This window comes from Canis aureus, chromosome X, assembly GCF_053574225.1.
Source record: "Canis aureus isolate CA01 chromosome X, VMU_Caureus_v.1.0, whole genome shotgun sequence".
Classification (NCBI taxonomy): domain Eukaryota; kingdom Metazoa; phylum Chordata; class Mammalia; order Carnivora; family Canidae; genus Canis; species Canis aureus.
Window position 1 is genome coordinate 3250501 of NC_135649.1, and position 23188 is coordinate 3273688.

Genomic DNA, 23188 nt, shown 5'->3' on the forward strand with positions numbered 1-23188 from the left:
CCGGGATCACGACCTGAGCCAAAGGCAGATGCTCAATCACTGAGCCACCCAGGTGCCCCCATAGGGCTTTCTTGCTCTCTATTCTGTACATCCACATTGGCAAAAGAGATTTTTAAAAAAATGTTCTTAATAAAGATCCTCCTGCCAGTGGAAATAAATGTCCACATTGTTATTTTGGCACTGCAATGGCTTGACCTGTTCCATAATTTTTGTCTTAAATGATTAAAATGGCTTGTGTGCAAGTGTAAACTAATTGCAACTATACATTACTACTTCCACTCGGCTTGAAAACCATGGATTCAAATATCTTAGGGGACGAGTAGGTCAATGTACAAAGCCTTGGGAGGGCAAAGGTGAGCAATGGAAGCCAGAGACTTCCTGGGCCCAAACTCCATTCCAATCTGACAGAGAATAAACACAACAACCCATAAGTGTAATTGCTATCATATATATTTATTTTCTCCTTTTGACTATTTACACACCTTTATTTTGGCATACTTTTCAGAAACATAATTTGATGTTTCTTCATGTTTTCCTTCTTTGAAGTCCAGACTGGTCAAGGTCTTTTTCATGCAACACTGTACATTTAATGAGGACAAAGAGGCTGGGTTGTCTTGGGGGTAGGGGGTGGTCTCTGATGTTCTGCACCCTTCTGCAGGTCAGGCCAGTAAGACATGTGGGTCTTGGTCCTCCTCCTCTCTTGGTTTCCTTGAAGATGTCCATGTTTGTGGTTTTACTGTATTTCATTTGCCTCAGAATGGCACTGCCTTGCCTGTGCACTGAAGAACTCTCTGGCACTGCCCAAAGTCAGGCACTACAGCCAGTTTCACTACACTCGGGCACCTTCAGTTCTGCTGATGACCCCTGACCCCAGGGATGCAGTCTGGCAAGATAGTGGGTGCAAAGTCTCACGCACGTTGACAGAGGTGACCCTGACCAACCGGGGCTATTTTATAATTGAAATATCAGAGAGATACTGTAACACACTCCCCCCCCACCCTGAAAACCCAACACTGATAATAGAGATTTCATATGGATCACAGGATACTACACAACAAACACAAACACACTGCACTTTCAATAGAAGTCACGATTTCCTCTGATGCTCATCACCACGGCAGGGTACCATGCAGGTTGATAGCTGAGCAAATGCATTCATTAGTTAATAGCTCAAAGGGTTAGTTCTTTTATGTACAGAATAAAGAAACCTCATTAGGAATGGCCACAGTCTCAGCAAAACTCAGTTCTAAATATGCAAAGACCTCACTGCCTTGCTATTAACAAGATGACACGGGTTGTATGAATACATTTTACAAGTTCCAGTAAGAACCATAAGATCATCCGTTATCTCTGTAAAGGCACCCCACAGTGGCAGATGGAACGGGCAAAGAGTGGCAGGAAACATGTCACATGTCCTCACAGCAAGAGGACACTCTGAAGAGACAGAGGGTGTCCTTCCTGTGGTAGTGCAGGAAAAGGAATTCTAGGGACAGAGTTAATGGGATAGCCCATGTGAAGAAAAGAAAGGAAACGTGGGTAGGAAAGCAAAGTGAGGGGTGCTCCATCCCAGGCTCAACGAGACACTTCCTTTCACCTGAGCTCCAAATGATTCTCACCATAAGCACTCTCTGATTGGCTGGGGCTGAGAAAGGCTCTGTTCACTGGACCCCCAAGAGTGCCCTGCCAGATGCTCTGCACTTCCAGAGTTACCTGGTGCTAGATGAGGCGTGGGAGGGGATGGAGGCAGCTGGCTAAGGATGGGGCTCAACGATGACGCTGACGACAGAACACACACAGAACACGGCAAGGGGAGATTTGGCAATCTGCAGGCTAGAACGATCGAATCCATGATGAACGACTCAGAAGCTTCGAACTTCCGCAAAGGTGTCATTGCCAAACCTCCACCTCACCTTGACACTTAACCTCACATGGTGTGAGTTGCAGTCGAGTTTGACTGTTCTTGTTGCAGCACTTTAGGGCAAGATGTTCTTTTTAAGGTATAAATATTTTATCTAGCTACATGGATCTACAGAGATATTTACAACTGGCCTCTCCACCCCCTCCTCTGAGCTCTGATGCCTTCCTGTGCATTGATGTGAAATACATCTTCAAACCTACTTTCTGGTCTCCACTGCTCAAATCTCTCTGTATGCCATCACCCCAAATAAATGGCTCAATTCCCACAGGGCTCCAAGGCCTCCCAGGGTCCTGGAAACTCAGATCCCAATCAACCGACCAACGTTTAGGCTCCAGGAAGCAAGTGTTTCAATAGCCATGATGGGAGCCTCAGATGTGGGGTCATTTCTCTCCTTCCAACCTGCATCTTCCTGTGAGAGGTGTCCAAAAAGAGAGACGAGCTTAGACATTTCAGTGGCAACTTCTTTATTTTTAGCTGTTTTGTGTGTGTGCATGCACACAACTAGGAGGGTGATAGTGTGTGACTGTGCATGTGAATATGTATGTGGCTGTGAGTGTAAATGTGTTTGTGTATACATCCATTTAGTGCTGAGGGTGAGTGCCCACATGTGTATACATGTATGCGTGACTGTGTAGGTCTCTCTGGCTGTGTATGTGTAGGAGGCTCTATTTGTACCTTGTGTGTATAGAGAAGAAGACACAAGAAGCTGGGCTGATCTAGGTAGTCAGCCCCTGGGGCTCCTCTGCACCTCTCTCCTTGGTGAATCCTCTCACTCTTTTGACAATCTCTTTCCCTAGAGAGGGTGAGAGGAGGGACTCCTGGATTCCAAATCCATCATGGTCCCAAGATGCAGGATGGGTTACTATAGTGCTGTGACCCCTAAAGGACCCGTCCCCACGGTCCATACCTGCAGCTCTCTCCCAGGCACCTCTGGTTCTCTGCATCCGGTGTTGCAGTTGATTCCCCTGGGCTATTTCCTCACATCACCCACCTGCTTTTGGCTGCCTTCAGCCCCCACACGTGTCAGGCTTACAATATGATTGCAATAAGGGGATGAGTTATAAGGGCTATATACAACTCCCTCTCCAGTTCTTGTGCTTTCCCCACCCATTGTCTACATCATGTATCTGTTCTTGATGCATCTTCAAGGCATGCCCTCGGCCCTCCCTTGGCCAACCCCTGCCTTTGACCTCAAACATGTCATTCCAGGACAAACAAAGCACAATGCTCTGTGTTCCCAGCTTATCCCATGTTCGAGCACCTCCTACCTCAAGGCACTAAATTGTCACTTCCTGGGACCACATTCACTTCTCCTGTGTCTTCTGTCCAGGAGACAGCACAGATGGGTGGAAGGAGGAGAAGAGTGGATGGGGACCGGGAGACACTGCTCCCTGGAACAGGGAATTGGAAAGGAACAGTCAGTTAACCAGCCCGGCCAAATAAGGCCCTCCCCCACTTATATGGGAACAGGCCAAAGGAAATCAGGTGGTTCTAGAAGAGCCACCAACAGGAAATATATAGGCTCTCAGGTGTATTTCCTTTCACACTTATTCAAATCAGATAAATAAATTTGAGTATGCACATATGCTCCCACACACACACAGCATATACCCATGTGTGTACACACAAGCACACACACTCTTTCATAGGGGTGTGCACACACAAACATGCACCACATGTTGTTATATATACACTCTTATACACACCAATATAGATTTACACTGATATACATAGGTCTGTACAGCTTCTCAAATGGTTGTATGTACATAATTACCTTGATGCACACATGCACTCAGGTATACACAGAAACACAAACACAGAAACACAATCAAGAGGGGAGGTGGCTGAGGGGCTGCAGGAGAGGCTGCCTGGGCAGGAAGGAGAAACATAGGCTGAGCGCTTGGTAAATCTTATTCTCCCATGGCCTCTACTAATGAGGTGGAGCTGCCAAGAAAACTGGGGTGCAGGCTACTTTCTGTTTCCCTTAGCCGCCTCACTGGGTGGGCGGTGGCTGTGTTCCACATGCTGGGTTCACGCTCAGTGGCTGGTCACTGGTCACTTCCTGCACAGCTGTTCCAGGTGCTATAGAATTTGGTCTGGTGCCTGGCAAATAAACAGAACCTGATGGAGCACCCCCATTTGTAAAGATGGGGAGGAGAGAGGGGAGCACTTCAGTTGAGAGAGTTAAGAGGATAAGAAGAGAGAAGAGCAAGTGGAGTGACTCTACCACTTACTAGCTGAATATCCTGAAGCATGATACATAAACTCCATTTTTTCCCCTTGGAACACTGGGGACAATGTGCTCTGCCTTCCCTGGCTACTGGGCTCCTGTGAGGGTGTAACAACGTGATGGGTCAGTGAGCTTGTTGACATTTGCTATGCACTAGACACACAGGATTACTATAGAGATTCACAACAATTGTTTGTCTGCTATTCTAGATCAGGTGACGAAAGAGCAAGTCAAAAATTTCCTGACCCTAGTCTCCGTTTGGCAAGTGCTTGCTCTGTGACTAGTGATCAAGTCAGCATCCAACATCCGACCGACAGATGTACCCCATCTGTACAGTCAAGCACTGTGAAGCAGAAATATAGACAAGAGAAGGTCCAATCCCTTCAATGATGTCAGTTCAATCTGGGAGTCTCCAACTTGACCTCATCACCCCTGCAAGCTCCTGCTGGAAACATGATCTGTCACTCACTCTGACATCTCACTCAGTACCCCTACTCACCCACACTCCATTTCCAACCCCACACCACAACACTGCATTCAAAACATAACAGAAGAAAATAGTGAGGAAGAGGCACTTTCAAGCCATGGCTAATCCTTCCCCTGTGTACCCTTGCTCAACCCAGCTGGACTTTCTCCTGTCAGGGGGTGAACAAGGACCATAATCCCTAGGAAGGAAAAACAGAAGTATAAAAGTAACGAAAAAGAAAAAAAATCCAATACCTCAGGGAGGGGTGCAGAAAACCCCCCAGAAATATTCATGCACAGGGCTTGGATCCTTCCTCTGTCTCCCACCCTGACTTTGTCCTCCAAACATTTCTAGGGGCTTTTCTGTGCTTCAGAGATATTGGAAGGCTTTGAAAAGGTGATAGTCTTCTAGCAGAAAAGGAAAATCAATGTGGTATTCACCTCCAACTCCTCTTCAATCCCTTTCCTTCCAGCCAGAACACATCCTTTCCAACTACTTCCCACCTCATGTTTATAAAGAGAAAGGCAGAACTTATTCAACTGCCCAAATAACCAGAAAATAAAATGAAGAAAGAAGGCAAAATGGAATTGAGAGGAGCCATGAAGGGGCACTATGGGACTAATTGAGATGATATGCCCAGTAGACAATGTTGAACACCACAAAGGCAAGAGGGAAGAGGATCCGGGACCACTTGTCGACCTTAGGGACATAGTCAGGGTCAAAGAGCTTGGAGGAGAACCCTTCGGTGAAGGAACACCCAGGACTTGGCGGGCAACTGTCATCAGACTCGGAGTTACTGTCCTTGCGTCGGTTAAGGCGCATAAACTTCTTAGCATTAGGCCTCCAGTTGTAAAGATCATACCTGAGTTGCTTCTCAAGGTCAAGGTAGCCACTCTCAACTCTGATGTCATCAGGCAAGCTACGGATCTCATCAAGGTTGCTACGGATCTCATTAAGGTTGCTACGGATCTCATCAAGGCTGCAGCTTGCTTCCCGCACACGCCTGTGGCCGTAGAGCAGCAGAGGCCTCCCACTAGGGATATGGACAGGACTCTCATCCAAGCTGAAGTTCTCTTCAGGGTCTTCTGGGTCACTGATCTCAGCGTGGTCATGGGCCTCAGCAAGGTTGCGCATTTCAGTAGGAGTAACACTGTCATCGTTCTCAAAACCATTAACGTGAATGCCATACCTGTGTGGGGCCTGCTCTGGGGTGGAGGGGAGATCGCTCAGGCTTTCTCTAGAGGCCAGCGAGGCCAGCTCTGAGAGAGAAGACAGTGAGCTGAGGCTTTCTGCGGTGGCCAGTGGGGCCTGCCCTGGGATGGAGGTCAAAGAGCTGAGGCTTTCTAGGCTTGCCAGGCAGGCCCGCGCTGGCCTGGATGACAGAGAGCCACTTTCATCTTCTATGCTAATCTGGTCTTCCCTCAAGGAGATAGTAGACACATTTATGGCATCAGGATTTGCAAGCCCTACATGAATAAGCACTGGTGGTGGGGAGGGAGGAGGAGAGAGAGGGCTTTCCTCATCAACAGTTGCAATGTGAGTGTCGATCTCTTCCACTGACAGAATCATCTCTTCTTGGGATCTTCGGTTTGCAAAGGGCTGAGGAACAGGACCAAGAAGCTATTAGCATGTAAGGGAAATCCACGGGGGCTGCCAAGCCTGCGTTTCCTTGGGGCAGCTGCTCTCCCTGGAGTGCTATGCAGTGGATAGAGACAAGGCCTCCTCGGGCAGATGTGGTTGGGCTTCCTGTGAAGGAGGGGGGTACCACTGGCCATGAATGTGCTGCTGGCAATGAGAGCCTGAGCATGGCATGGCTTTGGGAATTGAAAGAGCAAAGGATGGAGGGGTAGGCCAACCCCTTTGGTGTCTTTCTCTTCCTTTCAGCCTCCCTATGCTCCCCTTCCCTCTGGTTCTATCACCTGCCCTTGAAAGTATACTAAGTGGACTGGATTTGAGGTCAAAAGGTCTGGGAAAATCTAGTTCTGCCACTTACTGCCTTGTGACCTTTGGACAATGATTTGACCTGTTAAGGAGTGATGATAAATTGTTCTAGTTCTTTGTTATCTGATGTGTGTGTGTGTGTGTGTGTGTGTGTGTGTGTGTGTGTGGTGCAAGGATTAAAGGAACCAAGAAATGTGAAAGGGTCAAGGGTTAAGTTTAGGCATAAGAGGTGCCTAATCCCTCCCTAATCAGGGAAAGCTGAAAAAACCAAACCTGCAGCATTACTTCCCGATATCGGTAGCGGGCCATGACTCTTCGGGCTCTCCTGCGTCGCCTTTGGTTGCGCCGGGATCCTCCTCGGCTGTAGTAAAGATAGTTGATGTAGACATATTCCAGCAAGGACAGGAACACGAATAAGAAGCAAACGACCATATAGATGTCGATGGCCTTAATGCAGGCAACTTGGGGGAGTTTATCCCGCAGATGTGAGTTGATGGCGTTCAGGATGAGCATTGAAGTCAGACCTATAAAGAACATGGCACAGGATTAGCCTCCTCAGGTGGCTGAAGTTCTGGGTGAGCCATCAGGCCCCTGTCCCACAGGAAGGATGTATCTCTGGGGTGGGGAGGACCCTCAGCTAAAGGCCTTAGGCTCTCTAGGCCTGGGGACTTCGCGCTCTCTTTGCTCTTCCTCCCCAGCTTTATACTTGGCCCACGCTTTGATGATTGTGACTTTCTCATTAGAATCAAGTCCAAAATCTCCAGCCATGGTTTCACAGTGACTTACATCTCCAGCCTCTTTTGCCTTTCAGTATGTAGGCTTTCCTTTAGCTCATGTCCCTCAGAAAGGTTTGTGAGCCCTTAAAATATTACCCAAATCTTAAAGGCTCAGTCCAACATGTGCTCCTAAAGAAGGAGGCTGAGAAGTCTGCCCCAAAGATGGTGAAGGATAAACCAGACCTGGACATGGGGCACACTGGGTCCATAGAAACTTGGGAGCTGATTCTGTAGGCCCCTCCCAGGTATTGCTCAAAACCACCTGGTTCTCCCCATTGCTGGGACAGGAAGTTCTAACTGCTTAAACTGGAATTTCGAGGTCTTTCCCAGTTGGCCCTCCTGTCTCTCTGTGACTCTTCCTACTTCCCCAGCTTCTGCCCCAAGCACCCTGGGATGTCCTCCCCTTTTAGGGCCCCTGTGCCTTTTAATAGTGATTTCCTGTTTTACTGAATGACAAGTCTTATGCCTCTGCGTCCTGCAAGCCTTGAAAACCCAGTTTGAGCAATACTTTTTTTTAAGATTTTTATTTATTTATGATAGTCACACACGGAGAGAGAGAGAGAGAGAGAGAGAGAGAGGGAGAGAGAGAGAGAGGCAGAGACACAGGCAGAGGGAGAAGCAGGCTCCATGCACCGGGAGTCCGACGTGGGACTCGATCCCGGGTCTCCAGGATCGCGCCCTGGGCCAAAGGCAGGCACCAAACCGCTGCACCACCCAGGGATCCCGAGCAATACTTTTTTGGTGCACTTTTAGCCAACAAGACCTGGTCATTTCCTCCTTTGGCATCTCACAGTGTCTATCCCAGCATCCCACTAGACACCCATTGAGGGCAGCTTCTCTGGAAGTCCTCTACTGCCATTTTGATGGGCATTTTGATATGCTGCTTAATCAACGTTTGTTGTATTGCATTTCTGATCTAAATGTATGACTTGTTCATTCATGCATCCAGCAAATAATGATTTCTAATACTTCAGGGCCAACAGGGCAAGATCCCAGCCCTGATGTTTTTTTCACATTTGTCTCCAACATCGGGCTCTCTTTTGGGGACTTGCTAAGCCCCTGGTTATAAATGCCTGCTGGGCAGGCACCATATTGCTTCCTTCCCTGTGCGGTCACACACCATTCCAAGTATTCCTCTCTTACTCTCGACTTTTTTCTGAGCAAGATCATCCAAGTTCCTCCCTGGGATGAGGACAGGACCTACCAACTGTCACCCTGGCTGCAGAGGATTCATAGTTCATCCAAAATGATATCCAAGAGACGACAGTGGTAAGAACAGTAGGCCAATAGATCTGCACAAGGTAGCTGGTAACTTCCCTCTGGACCAGGAACCTCAGTATCAGGCGCACATAGGAACCTGGCAAGGAGACACAATGGTATTAGGGTGGCAGGGCCGAGGGGATTTTCAGGGTGAAGTACAGGATGGAGGAGGGGAAGCCTCTAATATTCCAGCCTGGGCAATCTGCCAATGTGACCCTATTTGCTGCCTTAAGGCCAGTGACCATGGCATGTCAGTAGGCCCATATGGCATGACAAGTCTGTTCTCTCCTCCTTCCTTCATCACTTGTTTCATGTCAACTGGTTTTGAGATGGGGGATACAGGAAACATTTAAAAGATACAAACAGAGTGGGGAGAGGCTGACTCAGGAGAGGAGGCCTGTTTTTATCAGCAAGCACATGAACCTTTTGCACTCATAGAGTGTCAACTGGGCCAAGCACTCCCACACTGATTTCCTCATTTGAAGGGGATTTTGGAAGGCGTCCAGAGCCAGAAGGCAATAGGAGAGGAGGCAGCAGAGAGTGTAGAGGTCAAAGGCAGACAGACATGCAGTTTACCAGGGTACCAAAGACAGAAGAAATGGGAGAGAAGATCACACCCACCTGTGTAGAAAAACACCTCTTTGCTACTCATCGTCTTTCCCAGGAAGCTGAACTGAGGAATGTGCAGCTTCTCAGTCCCCTGGATGGCATTCCCATTGCCTTCCCAGTATAATACAATGTCTTCAACCGTGTAACCATCTGCGAGAGGGAGAGAGAGTTGGTCTGAGAAAGCAGGCATGGGCAGATTTCACGCCAGAGCAGTCTGTGGAATCCAAAGGATGGTCAGAACGTGCACTTTTGGAGCACCTTTGTGGTTTTCTGTGTCTGAGCACAAGGGAGGGGGGCACTAGGAAAGGAAGTCTCACTTAGGAATTTCTTAGCTAGGAAAGGAAGCAGAGTAAACAGATGTGCTCCTACCCACTGGCTTGTCCACAATGTCCCCGTGGAACTATTTACGCGTGAAAGGCCACTTTCTGCCAGATGCTACATATATACCTCTGTCTGCCTGCCTGCCCATCTACTGAAGAGCGAGAGAGTGGGGAGGCAGGGAGTAGGGGAGATAACGCCCTCCCTCTCACTGTCTACTCCACCTTTTGAACCCCAGGTAGAACAGAGGCAGCCTCGGAAGATATACGTACAGCTCTCCACTTCCAGCTTGCAGGTCTGCTTGTCCAGAGGGAATTTCTGCAGATCCAAGGAACATGCTGCTGTGGTGGTAAGTCTGCAGAGGAAAAGCAAAAGGAAGGGAAAAGTGAGTCAAGGCTAGGCCAGCAGCCGCTCCTGAGAAAACTGCAGGGGTGTGGAGGAGAGAGGCGCTCCATGTCCCGACCGACCCACCCAACACCTTCCCAAACTGCCTACCCTCGAGCTGGGTTGTCCTTCCCTCCCTCTGTTTTTTTCCCCTCCCTCTTCCTTTCCTTCCCTTCCTTCCTAGGGCTGAGATGACTCACAGTTGCACAGGGAGGAGAGGGCAGGTGTATGTGACAGGGAAACCAAGAGGTGTGGCAGGAGGCAAGGAACAGAGAGGTACAGTAGGAAACCACAGGGCAATAGGATGGGAAAGGCTCTGGAGGAAACTGGATGGAGAGACAGGGAACGGACTTTCTTGCTGAAAAAGGAGCAAAACTGGCAAGAGCCAAATGGGCTGCACAGAAGCAGCTGAGGTACCCAATCTGACGTGGAGTGCCCGTATGTGTTGTGCATGTAGGGATGCGAGCTGTAGCCCAGGCCCACCTTGGGCTCCGGGGTGGGAGGTGCTCCCACTGAGCTCTCCTCTCTCTGTGTCTGCCTATGCACGTAGGCCACCGGGGCCAAGCAAAACAACGGGAGTAGGTATAAATGGGTAGGAGGTATTAACATGTCTCAGGTGGGATACAGACTGTTGGGCAGGGGCTTCAAGTTGCCATGTGGTGGGTCTGTGACAGGAATCTGAGGAAGGATCTGGGAGGAGCTGGGGAAGTGAGACAAGTGACCCACCACATAGAAGGAAGGCTAGACCTCGAAGTGATTTCCAATTTTTTTTTTTTAGGATTTTATTTTTTGTTTATTTTACAGAGAGAGAGAGAGAGAAAGAGAGAGAGAACACAACACGAGCAGGGGTAGCGGCAGACAGAGAGAAAGGGAGAAGTAGACTCGCCAATGAACAGGGAGCCCAAAACAGGGCTCGATCCCAGGCCCCTGAGATCATAACCCGAGCCGAAGGCAGACGCTAAACCAACTGAGCCACCAGGTACCGCGGTGATTTCTATTTTGTACACCGGGTAGGGTGTGTGTGTGTGTGTGTGGGGATGTGTCTGCCTGTCTGTCTGTCTCCCTTCCATGAATCGTCCACACAGCATTTATTAGCTGAGGGCCCTTTTAACTGAAACAAGTATGACCAGTGACCTTGTTTCCTGCAAGCTTTGTTGTTCTCTGACTCTAGCACCTTGGACCATGGAGAGAGAGAGAAACAAAGGGATAGAGCAGGAGCACCCCAGGGGAAGAGAGACTCAGAGACAGAGGCTGAACCCTGGTGCAACTACCTCTTGGAGAAATTTTCTGAGCTCCGTTTATCTCTTATGCTTGTCTTAAGTGATGGTTTGTAAGAGACGATGCTGTGACGAGAGGCTCAGTGACCATATGCTGTGCTATAAATAAGCCAGTGAGGATTTCCAGTGTGTACACATCCTACGTGTAAGAGCCATAGACAACAGGCATAGTACCGCACACCCCGGGCCCCCTGCATGATGCAAATATGACCAATGGCCGAGATTGAGCCCCTCCCTCCCTGAATGGGCTTCACCATTCATTTGTCTCCCTCCCTCACTTGATGGAAGAGAAAAGAAACAAATATAAATAACAGAATGTATAAAATGCATAAAAGGTGGAGGTAGAGCTCTTCGAATTGAGAAAATTGAGGAGGATTTCTTGACAAGGAGGGCATTGAAGTTACAGACTGAAGGATGGCCAAGGTGTGGGGACAGGGCAGCCAAGGATGGCTGTGAGAAACTCTGAAGGTTTCACTTTGACTACTGTGCAGGAGGAGTGAGGGGGCAGTGCAGGACAGACGTGGAAAGCCACGGGCTCCTTAGTGTGTCCCTTACGGTGCATTTATGGGATACGTGGTGGGAAGAAGGAAGCCTGCCAGGATGGTCGTCAAGGCCCTAAGGAAACTCACCGCATGCCATACCGCACCGTTCCATCCGGGTGAAGCTGAAACACGCGGTTTTCCACAGTCACATCATGCACAAAAGCATCCTTGCTATTTAGAAAGTAGCAGTCAGGCACCCACAACTTCTCCAGCATCCGATAGTCCAGGGTCAAGTTCAGGTCGGTCTCATGGTATGCTAAACGTGGATCTTTCCAGGTCTGATGGAAAAACATTGTGATCGTATAGTCCTGGAGAAAGAAAGGGAAATTCCAGTCATAAGTGAGCTCATCCAATTTTCCATCCTCAAAGTGTGTGTGTGTGCGCACATGCATGCAGGTGTACAAAATACATCACAAATACAGACGAGTATTGGAACATATAAGAATGTTAGATGTTAAGAATAAACTGAACTTCATGTATTTAAACTCCAGGTTAAGGAATGACATATTACCAATAACTTTCAAGTTTCAGTGTGTTCCTTCTAGAGCATATTCCCCACACCTACCTCCCAGCAGTATCTGTTATCTTAGATTTTAGTGATAATAGCTCTATTGGTTTGTTAGTTTTATTTTCTATATAGGTATTTCTAGGAAACATATTGCTTGGATCTATTTTTAATTTTTTCTTCCAAATGGAATTACACTGCATGTATTCATAATTAGTTTCTTTCACTCAAAATTCTATTTGTGAAACTCATTCATGTTGATGTCTGTAATTAAAATCTGTTCACTTGCCCTGGAGAGACTATTCCCTTGTGTGAACACACAGTACGCACCAAAATCAACATGAAATAAAAATTGTGATGTGAAAGTTCCCCTTTACCCCCTCACTGGAAGCAGATGAGAGTTCCCAATGCTCATGCCTGGCCAAGACTGGTACTGTCTGACTTTGGACTTTTGTCACTCTGGTGCATATGTAATGGATTCTTGCTCTGGTTTTAGTTTGCATTTCACTGATTCATAATAAAGTCTGACATATTTTCACATGTTTATCTGCCACTTTGTTGTCTTCACAAAAGGGAAGTTCCTGTTCAAATTTTCTAATTATTTTTCTATTGTTTTTAAAATATTCTTATTAATGCCCAGGAATTATATAGATTTCCAAGAGCAGCTCTTCGTGTTGCATAAATCTTAGTCCACTCTGACTTATCCTTTTACACTTGTTATACTGGTTTTGTTGTCTGTTTTGTAAAACAGAAGTTCCAGAAGTCTTGGCTAGTTAGAATTTTAATATAGGGGAAATTTCCAGAATTTATTTGTATGGTTTCTGTTTTCCGTGACTTTTTAAAAAAGTCCTGCCACAAAGACATAAAGACAATATTCTACATTCTCTTTTAAAAGTTTCACAAGCCTTTAACTTTTAGGTTTATAACTCATTTGGATTTATTTTTTTGTTCAAGGTGGCTGTAGTTTCTAAAAGCTACCATGTTCACTTATGTGGGCTCTGCCGCGAGTCAGAACAACTAGAGTTGGCTTATGACCATGCTCCTTGCCACATGTGCCCTGTCCCCAGTCCCATTACTGAAGCTGACACACTTACCATAGTCATTTCTGAGATCTGCTCGATACTGGAGACATACATGGATACTCCCACGGGCACAGGGGCACCTATAACACAGGAAGACACTATTACATGCAGACTATGGGAAAGCCTGGACTCAGGAGCCAGACTGCCTAGCTTTGGACCCTCTTGCGACACTTACTAGCTGTGCAACCTTGAATAAGTTATGTAACTTCTATATTGTTTTCCGGAGTGGCTGAGGTTCCTCCAAAAGTTATAAATAGGGCAGCCCCAGGGGCCCAGCGGTTTAGCACTGCCTTCAGCCCAAGGTGTGATCCTAGAGACCTGGGATCAAGTCCCACGTCAGGCTCCCTGCATAGAGCCTGCTTCTCCCTCTGCCTGTGTCTCTGCCTCTCTCTCTCTCTCAGTCTGTTGTGAATAAATAAATAAATCTTTAAAAAATGGTTAAATAAAAGAAAAAAAAAGTTACAAATACAACTACCCTATGATCCAGCAATGGCACTACTCCATGTTTACCCAAAGAATACAAACAATACTCATTTGAAGGGACACATGCACCCCAATGTTTATAGCAGTATTACCTACAGTAGCCAAACTATGGGACTGGCCCAAGTGTCCATCGACTGATAAATGGATAAAGAAGATGTGGTGTTTATACAATGGAGTATTACTCAGCCATCAAAAAGAATTAAATCTTGCCAATTGCAATGACATGGATGGAGCTAGAGAGTATAATGCTAAGTGAAATAAGTCAGAGAAAGGCAAGTATCATATGATTTCACTCATATGTGGAATTTAAGAAATGAAACAAACGAGCATAGGGAAAAAAGAGAGACAGAGGCAAACCAAGACATGGACTCTTAACTAGAGAGAATACACTGAGGGTGACCAGAGGGGATGAGCGGGTAGGGGGACAGGGATGGGCGAGACAGCTGATGGGGCTTAAGGAGGGCACTTGTGATGAGCACTGGGTGATGTATGGAAGTGTTCAATTGCTACATTATACACCTGAAACTCAAAGGATACTGTACGTTAACTGGAATTTAAATAAACATTACAAAAGTTACCTAACCTGTACAAACCTAAATTTCCTCATGGGTAAACTCAGAATAATGACAGCACTGATCTCATAATTAATGCAAACCAACCACTTAGAGCAGGGCCTGGCCATGACAGGATAAAAGGAAGGGGTCAGGTGAGATAAAGAGAAAATAAGGAGATGAAGCACACTTTTTCTAAATGTTTCTGTGATAAAAACTCAAGAGCAATGAGCCCAAAAACAAGAGCTAGGGTTTGTGTTGTGTATGAGCATATTTGCATGAGTGTATATGAGTTAATATGTGTCTTTGTGTGAATGAACATGTGTGTTGTGCACATGAGTGTGGGTGAGTACATTCATGTGCATGAGTGAATGTGTGGTTGTGCTCATGCACAGGTGAAGGTGTCATTGTGCACATGAGAGCATGTGAGTATATGAGTGAGAATGCATGCGCACATTTGTGTACTTAAGTGTGTTGTGTGGGAGTAAATATGTGAGCATTTGCATGTATGTAGGCATGTTGTATGAGAGTGAATGTGTGTGTTCATAGGCAAATGAACGTGTGTTCGTGTATGAGTGTAACTGAGTGAGTGAATTGTGATTATGTGTGAATGTATGTAAGCTTGTTAATGTGCAAGGGAATGTTTGAGCATGGGTGTATTTGTGAGCTTATCTGTGTGTGTAAATGTGTGTGTGTGTGTATGTGAGCATGTCCATGCATAGAAGTGAATGTGTGTGTTCATATATGACTGATTCCATGAGTGTGCTTGTGTGCTTGCATACACTGCATGTAAGTGTGTAAGCATGTAGGCAGGTTGGTGCGTGGAAGTGAGTATATGAAATGTGTTCATGTGCAAGTGAACATGGGAGGTTTGTATTTGTGAGTTTGTGTGTGGGCAAATTTGTATGTTCATATATGTGAGCATGTTTGTGTGGGAGTCAATGTGTGAGCATGTACATGAGTGGATGTGACCATGTCTGTGTGTATAAATATTTAAACATTAAATATTTTAAGTGTTTTGTGAGAAAGTAAATGGGTGAGCATGTCTATAAATATGCTGCATTCATATAGAAATGTGGGTGAATATATCAGTATTTTTAAGTGTGTTTGTGAGCTAGTACATGTGTGAACACGTATGTATTTAAGTGTATTTTGTGGGAGTAAATATGTGGGTTGTCTGTGAGCCTCTACCTATAAATGTATTTTTAAGCATGTCCACGTGTGAGCAAATGCATTCATGTTTGTATGTGAAAGATACTTTTACGTGAGTGTATGTATGTTTGTGTGTTGAATGGATGTGTCTGTGCATACATGTGTCTGAGCATATTCATGTGTAAGTCTGTGTGTGAGCATGTTAAGTCCATATATGAAGGAATGTGTAAATGAAAGTGTGTGAGTGAATGAGAATGTAAGTGAAATTTTGTATGTGACTATGTCAGTGTGAGTGAGCATGTTCATTGTGTGAATATATTTGTGTGTGTGGCCCTATTTGTATACAAGTTAGAAGTGTGATCAGTGACCATGTTTACATCCTCACACTCATCATACTTATATATGTGGGTGTCTGTATGTAAGCTCATTTATATGCTTGAGTGGGTGTGTGTGAGCATGTTTGTGTGTGATTAAATGAGTGTACATGACTGTGTTTGTGTGTAATTGAATGTGTGACCATACTGATGCACAAGTGAATCCATGAGCATATTCACCTGTGATCATGTGTCACTGTGCAGGGATGAGTAAATGTGTGAGCAGGTTAATGTGTGAGTGTTTCCACATGTGGATGTGAATGTGTGTTCCTGTGTGGGCACATTTGTGGGAATTGATAAATATGTGGACATGTTTGTGTCATGTTCATGTGTATGAGCAAGTTCCTCTGTGAGTGACTATATTCGCCTATGTGTGTGCAGTTATGTTAGTGTATGTGCATGTATAAGCATGTGGAGATTAGTTTATGTGTAAGCTCTTTTCTGCATGTGGGTGAATGTGACTCATGTATATGAACGAATGTGTGAACGTGTTCATGTGTACATCCATGTATGTGAATATCCCAGCGTCTGTGTGTGGAAGTTGGTATGTATGTGAGTGAATTTCACAGTGTGTTTGTATATGTGAGCAAGTTGGTGTGCAAGTATAAGTGAACATGGGAGCAAAAGCACGTGAATGTGTGTATGAATACATTTTTTTAAAGATTTTCTTTATTCATTTGAGAGAGAAAAAGAGTGCATGAGTGGAGGGGGGAGGGCAGAGGGAAAGGGACAAGCAAACTCCCCACTGAGCAGGGAGCTTGATCCCGGGACCCCAAGATCATGACCTGAGCGGATGTTGGACACCTAACTACATGAGCCACTCTGGCACCCCTGTGTATGAATAAATTGTTGAGTGCATTTGTGAGAACATGCTCCTGTTGTCTGTGCATGTGTAAGGTGTGAGTGTGACTGAATGTGTGTCTATGTGAGTTTCTACCTCCTGGCTTTCTTTTTCTGTCCTAGGAGTTAGCACTGCCCACTCAAACGTGATAAAGGATGTGAAAATATGTAGTAAACTATACGGTGCAGTGGAAAAACACTTTTTTGTGGTTTCCCTTTGGCTGAAAGCTGCCTTTACCCAGGCCCACAGCTAAGCCATTATTTTATATGTATCACACCACAACACTGCTAGGGGAACATGCGGGACACTTGCAACTTAGCCCACTGGCTTCACTGCAGGCTGACAGCCGAGAAACTGAGCTGCGGGCAGTCCGGGTGGCTCAGCGGTTTAGCGCCACCTTCCACCCAGGGCGTGATCCTGGGGACCTGGGATTGAGTCCCATGTCGGGCTCCCTGCATGGAGCCTGCCTCTCCCTCTGCCTGTGTCTCTGCCTCTCTCTCCCCCTCTCTCTCTCCTCTCTGTGTATTCTCATGAATAAGTAAATAAAATCTTTTAAAAAATGTAAATTTAAAGAAGAAAAGAAACTGAGCTGCAAAGAGGAAAAAGTGCTATTCCTATTCTAGTGCTTCAAAAAGTGACAAGTGACGGGGCATTGGCATATGAATGGCAGCTGAGAAGTAAATGGGCCTCTCTGTGAGGGCGTAGCCCAGACTCCAGCACTTAGGGCTCCCGTGAATGACCCCTGGCAACACAAGTAGTGATAGGGGTTTCTAGAAATGTAGTTCTTTTATTATTATAGCCTTTGAGGTTCCCTACAGGCCTTTAGAGGGTGGAAAGTGTGTTCACCAGGCAACGAGCCCTAGAGGGGCCAGGCAGCCATCCCTGCCCCCACTTCACTCTTGGGTCAGACTTCTCATCTTAGTGCCACTCAGGTAACCCCATCTCTTACAGTGGAATCCTGGGGGACCTCAACCCTAAAGGGCCAGGAGGTAGCCCTGTCCAAGGGCCCCCAGTGGAAGAAGCATGTGGGAGCTGAAATGAAGTTCACATTCCCCTCACCAAGCCAGGAATCCTGGCCTGGGGATGCAGCCTGGAGGAAGGACACCTGGGACTGTTTTCTAATTTACCCATCTAGAGGGGACACCTTGTGGGAGTTTAGCCAAGGTACCCCACAGAGGGGAACAAGAGGTTTCCAGATAAGGTGTCTAAATGCTATCTCTCGGGTGATGGTCTCAGCCTCACTTCCCATTGTTATCCCTCCTGATGGGCTCAGGAAGGCAGAAAGGGGTTAACCACTTCCTCCCTCTTGAAGGTTTTGGTACCACGAGTCCTTGTCTTCCCTGGCAGCCATCAGAGTAGGAGAGGAAGAACAGATAAATCAAGGAATGATGAAGATGTCCCACTCGTTCCCTTCCTCTAGGCCTATGTCATGCCAGGTGCTGAACCAGGTGAAGTCCCCAAGGACTTGCCATTGGTAACACTGTGGAATCCCTACCTCTCTTGCCCAGAAAGAAGCAACTGGCTCTTCCTCCTCCTCTTCCTTTGCCTCCTGAAGTGATAAGGTTCCCATAGCTTCATTACTGACCCACCCACCCTGACCAGTTAGGTGAGGCCTCTGTATCTGAGGTGTGTGTGTGTGTGTGTGTGTGTGTGTTTATGTCCTAGAATCTCAATTTCATTTGGACAGAAGGGAATTTGATTCTGTGTCTAGTGGGAGGCATTACAGGGAGTCCTGGGTTACCCCAACCCTGAAGCCCCTGACCCAGGGTCCCATTGATTGACACCCCCACCCCCAGCCCATATAACAGTTGCAGACAGAGCACGTAGCGCCTCCTTCTCTCTAAATGCCGGGAAGTCATGCACTGTCCTCGCTCTACCACCTTCATCTACTATTTGGCCAAATCAGGGACCCATCTTTTGTCATATGGCCCAGGTGTACATGCCCATAAAGTTTAGTGTAACTTCGGAGGTTAGGCATCAGGTGTTAACAAATCCGAGTTAGTTCAGAAGACGATTGTGAGGTGCCCTGGCGATACTGTGGACCAGCCACACCTGATAATCCCCAGAGGCTGGGGTTCTTGCCCTTGCCCCCACCCCACCCCCATGCCTGCAGAGACTGCAACCTGAAAAAGTGCGAAGGGTATGCTTGGTGTACTTGACCAGCTGTTGGTCAGCATTTCCTGAGAAGCGTGACCATGAAGAAGGGAGGAAGTGTAGTAGCAACTCCCTTGATAGCCACAGGAGTTTGGTGCAGCATTTCCAAAACCAGTGTCGCACAATGGGGTGCTGGCTGGGCCCAAGCATCTGGGAAAGAACCTGCCTTCTCCCGGCTCCACTCCAGCTTTCTAAGGTGCAGCACACACTCACCCTGGATCTGGGACTGCCCCTTCTGTCCACAGGCAACACCAGTTAAGCAGCCCGCTTCCAAAGCATGAGGCTTTGGTTTTCCTGGGGGCTCTCCAGGCAAATCACAGCGCCCCCATCGGTCGACCTCGCTGGCTGTGTGCCCTTCAGCCCTTCAGTGTGGAGGTTGTTGTGAATTCCAGAGACCTCTATTCATATGTACCCAGGGGGACCATTAGCATTAATTAACCCTTTAGAGTTATGTGTGTAGTTCTAACACTTGCAGGAAGTGGAGTGCTTTCTCCAACGTAGCCACTCTGACTTTTAGCTCTTTCTCTGTTTCCTTTGGACGGAAATGTGACTAACTTTTCTTTAGCGTACCCCTCCTTTTGTCCGCCCTTGGTCTAGGTCTCCTGGATGGCTCCTGGGCCAAAGGATGCCACTCCTGTTCTGTGCGGTGGGAGTAGATTGGCTGTCCCTTCAAGCTGTGTGATTGAGCCCAGGCACCCCTTTCCAGGGGGGAGGATAGGTGGAATTAAAGTAGAAACTCATCTATTGGCTTCCCGTTTCAGTTTCTTGGTCATTTCTCTTTTCTGTGCTTGAGATCTCAGTGCTGGGTAAGGAGTTTGGATTATATTTGGCAGTTAAATAATGCCATCAAAAGTTTGAGAGGTAAGTGACAAGGCTGGATTTACAAAGATCACACCGCAGTGTGTTGAATGAACTGAACTTGGTGGGAGCTGAAGGCTTTGGCTGAGGGGTGGTGGGGTACAAGTGCCCAGGACCTGGGTGGGAAAAGTAAACTAGACTGAGATGATGGTGCCCTTAGTTTTGAACTAATCACTTTGCAAGTGTCCAAGGTGCAAAGAATGTGGGCTCAAGTAGAAGAATGCACGCCCCAGCCCCCAGAGATGGAGCAGAAAAGTCTAGCCTGTGAGACACAGCAGTTTTGTCTGTGGTTACTGCTTCTCCAGCCACACCAGGGAGTGCACTTCAGGCTGTTGTAAGGGAAGGGGCATAAGAAGGCAGAGAAGTGGGTGAAATTGCAGGGGTAGAGCAAAAGGCCTGGGGGTTGGGGGCCTCGAAGTGCTCTCGTGCAGCTTTTCCACAGAGTGGGGAAGGTGGGGTGTGGAGAGGCAAAAGTGTTGAGCCTGGGGAGTGCCACTGGTCAGCGTCCAGAACAGGGCTTGTCTCCTTGCATCTGTCTCAGCTCTATTCCACCTAACACAAAGGCTTCTAGAATCTGGATACGTCTTACCTCCAAAATTTGGCCTCAGACGGACATCATAATTCGACAGGACCCTGTCCAAAATCTTGTGAACCACACCTTCATTTGCACATTTTTTGCTGAAACAGAGAAGTCATTGGGAAATGCTGGTCATCAGTACATGCCACATTGCATCTCAGGGAACAAAGAACACCCCAGATGTCAACTTGCAAGGGCCTTCTTTTCTCCTCCACACATGCAGACATGTACAGTCATACATGTACCCGTCTCTCCCTGCTCCCCTCCCTCCCAACAGTGAGTCAGCCAGAAGCGCAGCAGTGACGCAGACTCCTTTTCCCCCCTCCCCCTCTTCCGCTGTTATCCAGAGAATGGGGCACAAAGACTGGATGCTTGTTACTGGGCAGGATTGGGGAGGGGGGGAATGAGGAGGGGAGAGTGGAGGGGAAGTGAAGGGGGGAGGGAGTGGGCAGCTTCCAGCCCTGAGATAAACACATTACTTCAACCCCTGAAGAAGCTCCATCTTGTCAACATCCTGAATGCAGCTTTCCAGGTCAGTGGGAGTGTTCCCAGGGACACCTGATGGCCTTTGGAAAAGTCATCTTCCACCCTCGGTGTCTTCCTGAGCTGAGCCAGCCGGTTTACATCCTCCAGCTTAGTCACATTTCCCCTACATAGGCTACGACTGGGCATTTTGTTGTCACGTCTATGTAAATCTTGTGCATATACAACTCTGTGTATGAAGACTTGACATATGGCACATGACGCAGAGAGAGCCTTGCTCATGGAGCAGAGATTTAAGACCCTCACCCAAACAATTTTAGATTTCTGGGGCCCAAGGGCTGTTCTCAAAAAGACATAGCAGACCTCTCTCTGGCAAAGCATATGCTTCCAGCCTAGACGTGTTTTGGGTGAGCACATGTAAGTGGACCCATCCCAGCCCTGCAGAGAGCTGGCCTTTCTAGAAGTCTCTGAAGCTCATCCAATTCACCTGGATCTTCTGTGGGGCTCTTTTCCTCAAAAGGGGTTTGTGAATGAGAACAGGCCCTGGGCTTCACTAGGACTCTTAGGATGTTTGACGCATTGACCAGGGAAGGAACATCAGCCCCTGCAAATCTGAGCGTGTGTGTGTGTGTGTGTGTGTGTGTGTGTGTGTGTTTGTCAGGGAGATGGAGAGGGAGAGGGGAAGAGAGTTCACTAGCGCAGTCTGGTATGTCGGGTGGAGGACATTGCAGGGCTGTCTGCTGGAACCTTGCCAGACTGCCCCCCCCCACTTTTTTTCTGAATACATGTTCATTTCTGGTTTGTCATTTAAAAATCATTCCTAATCATCTTTCATGACAAAATTTCATTTTGCATCATTCCAAAGTGTACACATGTATTACTCTTGAATTAAAGCTACGCATTCCCACCTGTTCAGTACCACACTTTACCCATTCGACAATGCTCAGGATCCGTAGCTCCTGCAAATACACATTTTTGTGTGATCTACATGTAAAGTCTGTTTGTTTAACATCTCTTCAGATATTTGCAGACCCAAACAAACTTGAAATCACATAGAAAAGAAAAAAAACCCAAACCTCGAATCCTCAAATGTTTTCACAGGAGTGCGTACAAAGCACACCCATCTCAAGCCACACGGCTAATAGGGTTATGTAGCCACTGATCCACTCTCTGGGCTCCGATGAGGTTGAGTCAATAATTTCTATCTGCGGCATCGGAAAAGGTCTCTCACCGCTCAACACACACGAACACACGCACAAGCTTCAGGGAACATTCTAAAATCCTGACTCAAACAGGTGTCTCTATACTGTCTATGTTTTGTGAGTTGTCCATCACCCCGTACTGCCTTACCCCCCCAATCCCACAGGTGCCAATGGATATGACTGGGGAAACCTGCCCGCGGCCTCGGTCCCGGGGGTGCGTGGCGGACCCCGCGGCGAGGGCATCGTCGTCCCCCTGCCCCCGGGGCTGCAGTCTGGGCACCTGCGGGGCTCCGCGAGGCGCCGCGGTAACAGGTGGGCTGAAGCACCCAGCTCTATCTCACTCGCCGCCTGCACTCCCACCCACCCGCTCCAGAGCCCCGCAGGCGGGACCCCAGCGCCGGGGCTCGGCGAACCGGGTTCAAGTTACCCCAGCCCGCTCCGTCCAGGAGGCCCGGGGCCGCCCCCCCCTCCCCGGTCCCTGTCGCCGCCATGCCCGGGCTGGCGACACCCGCTTACCAGTTGAAGAGGTTCAGGATGACTTCGGGCACGGTCGGGGAGAGCTCGAAGTGGAATTTTGGGGTAGGACTGGGCTCGTTGCCCTCCGCGAGCCAGGTCCTGATGAGGAGCAGGAGCACGGCGGCTCGCAGGATCCCCCTGATACCCATGGCCACCCCGCGCCGGGCTGCAAGGCGCGCGAGACGGCAGTGCGCGGCCGGGGAAAGGGATGGGCTGCGGGGAGCTGGGGAGGGGTCGCTATGAGTCTCTAAGGAGACGCGGCGACGGGCCGAGGCGCAGGCGGCGCGGGCTCGGGCTGGAGCCCAGAGCCCAGGAGCAGCAGCCCCGCGGCAGCTCTGCCCGACGCAGCCCCAGGGCGCACCCCGCCGCGGCGAAGTGCGCTCCGTCTGCGGCCGCTCGGGGCTGCGACTGGACTCTGGGCGCCGCGCCCCGCCGGCTCCGCCCACTCCGACGGCAGCGCCGACCCAACCAATCCGCCGGGGCCCGGGAGCCGCACAAAAAGGCGCGCGCGGCTGCCTCCGCCCGCAGCCTGCGCGCCGCGCGGCCCCCCGCCCCTCCAGGCCTCTGCAGTCGTCCCCAGGCCGGCTCCAGACACTGGTAGGGGCGGGGCCGGGCCGGGGGAGGGGGTGAAGGGGGGAGGGGGCCGGGCTGCTGGGGGCGGGGCACAGGTCTGCGGCTTTGGGCCCCCA

General features: G+C 48.3%; 1 protein-coding gene across 1 annotated transcript; it reads right to left on the minus strand.

Moving 5' to 3' along the window:
- Positions 1 to 432: 432 nt before the first annotated feature.
- GABRQ (gamma-aminobutyric acid type A receptor subunit theta) lies at positions 433 to 22664 on the minus strand. Its single transcript, XM_077887704.1, has 9 exons — positions 22500 to 22664; positions 20311 to 20399; positions 13321 to 13388; positions 11809 to 12029; positions 9791 to 9873; positions 9213 to 9350; positions 8536 to 8688; positions 6829 to 7079; positions 433 to 6213 (listed from the first exon to the last, which is right to left on the minus strand). The coding sequence occupies exons 1-9, from the start codon at positions 22646 to 22648 to the stop codon at positions 5233 to 5235; spliced, it is 2133 nt and encodes a 710-aa protein (XP_077743830.1). The 5' UTR covers positions 22649 to 22664; the 3' UTR covers positions 433 to 5232.
- Positions 22665 to 23188: the final 524 nt, after the last annotated feature.

What these genes read in the sequence shown, in the direction of transcription:
- GABRQ (XM_077887704.1), bottom strand. Translation starts at nt 22,648, where the DNA reads ATGGGTATCAGGGGGATCCTGCGAGCCGCCGTGCTCCTGCTCCTCATC. An exon ending in ATCCTGAACCTCTTCAACTG is followed by an intron (nt 20,400 to 22,499) that starts GTAAGCGGGTGT and finishes TCTCTGTTTCAG; the next exon opens with CAAAAAATGTGCAAATGAAG. An exon ending in TGCAGCCAGGGTGACAGTTG is followed by an intron (nt 7,080 to 8,535) that starts GTAGGTCCTGTC and finishes TGTTCTTTATAG; the next exon opens with GTCTGACTTCAATGCTCATC.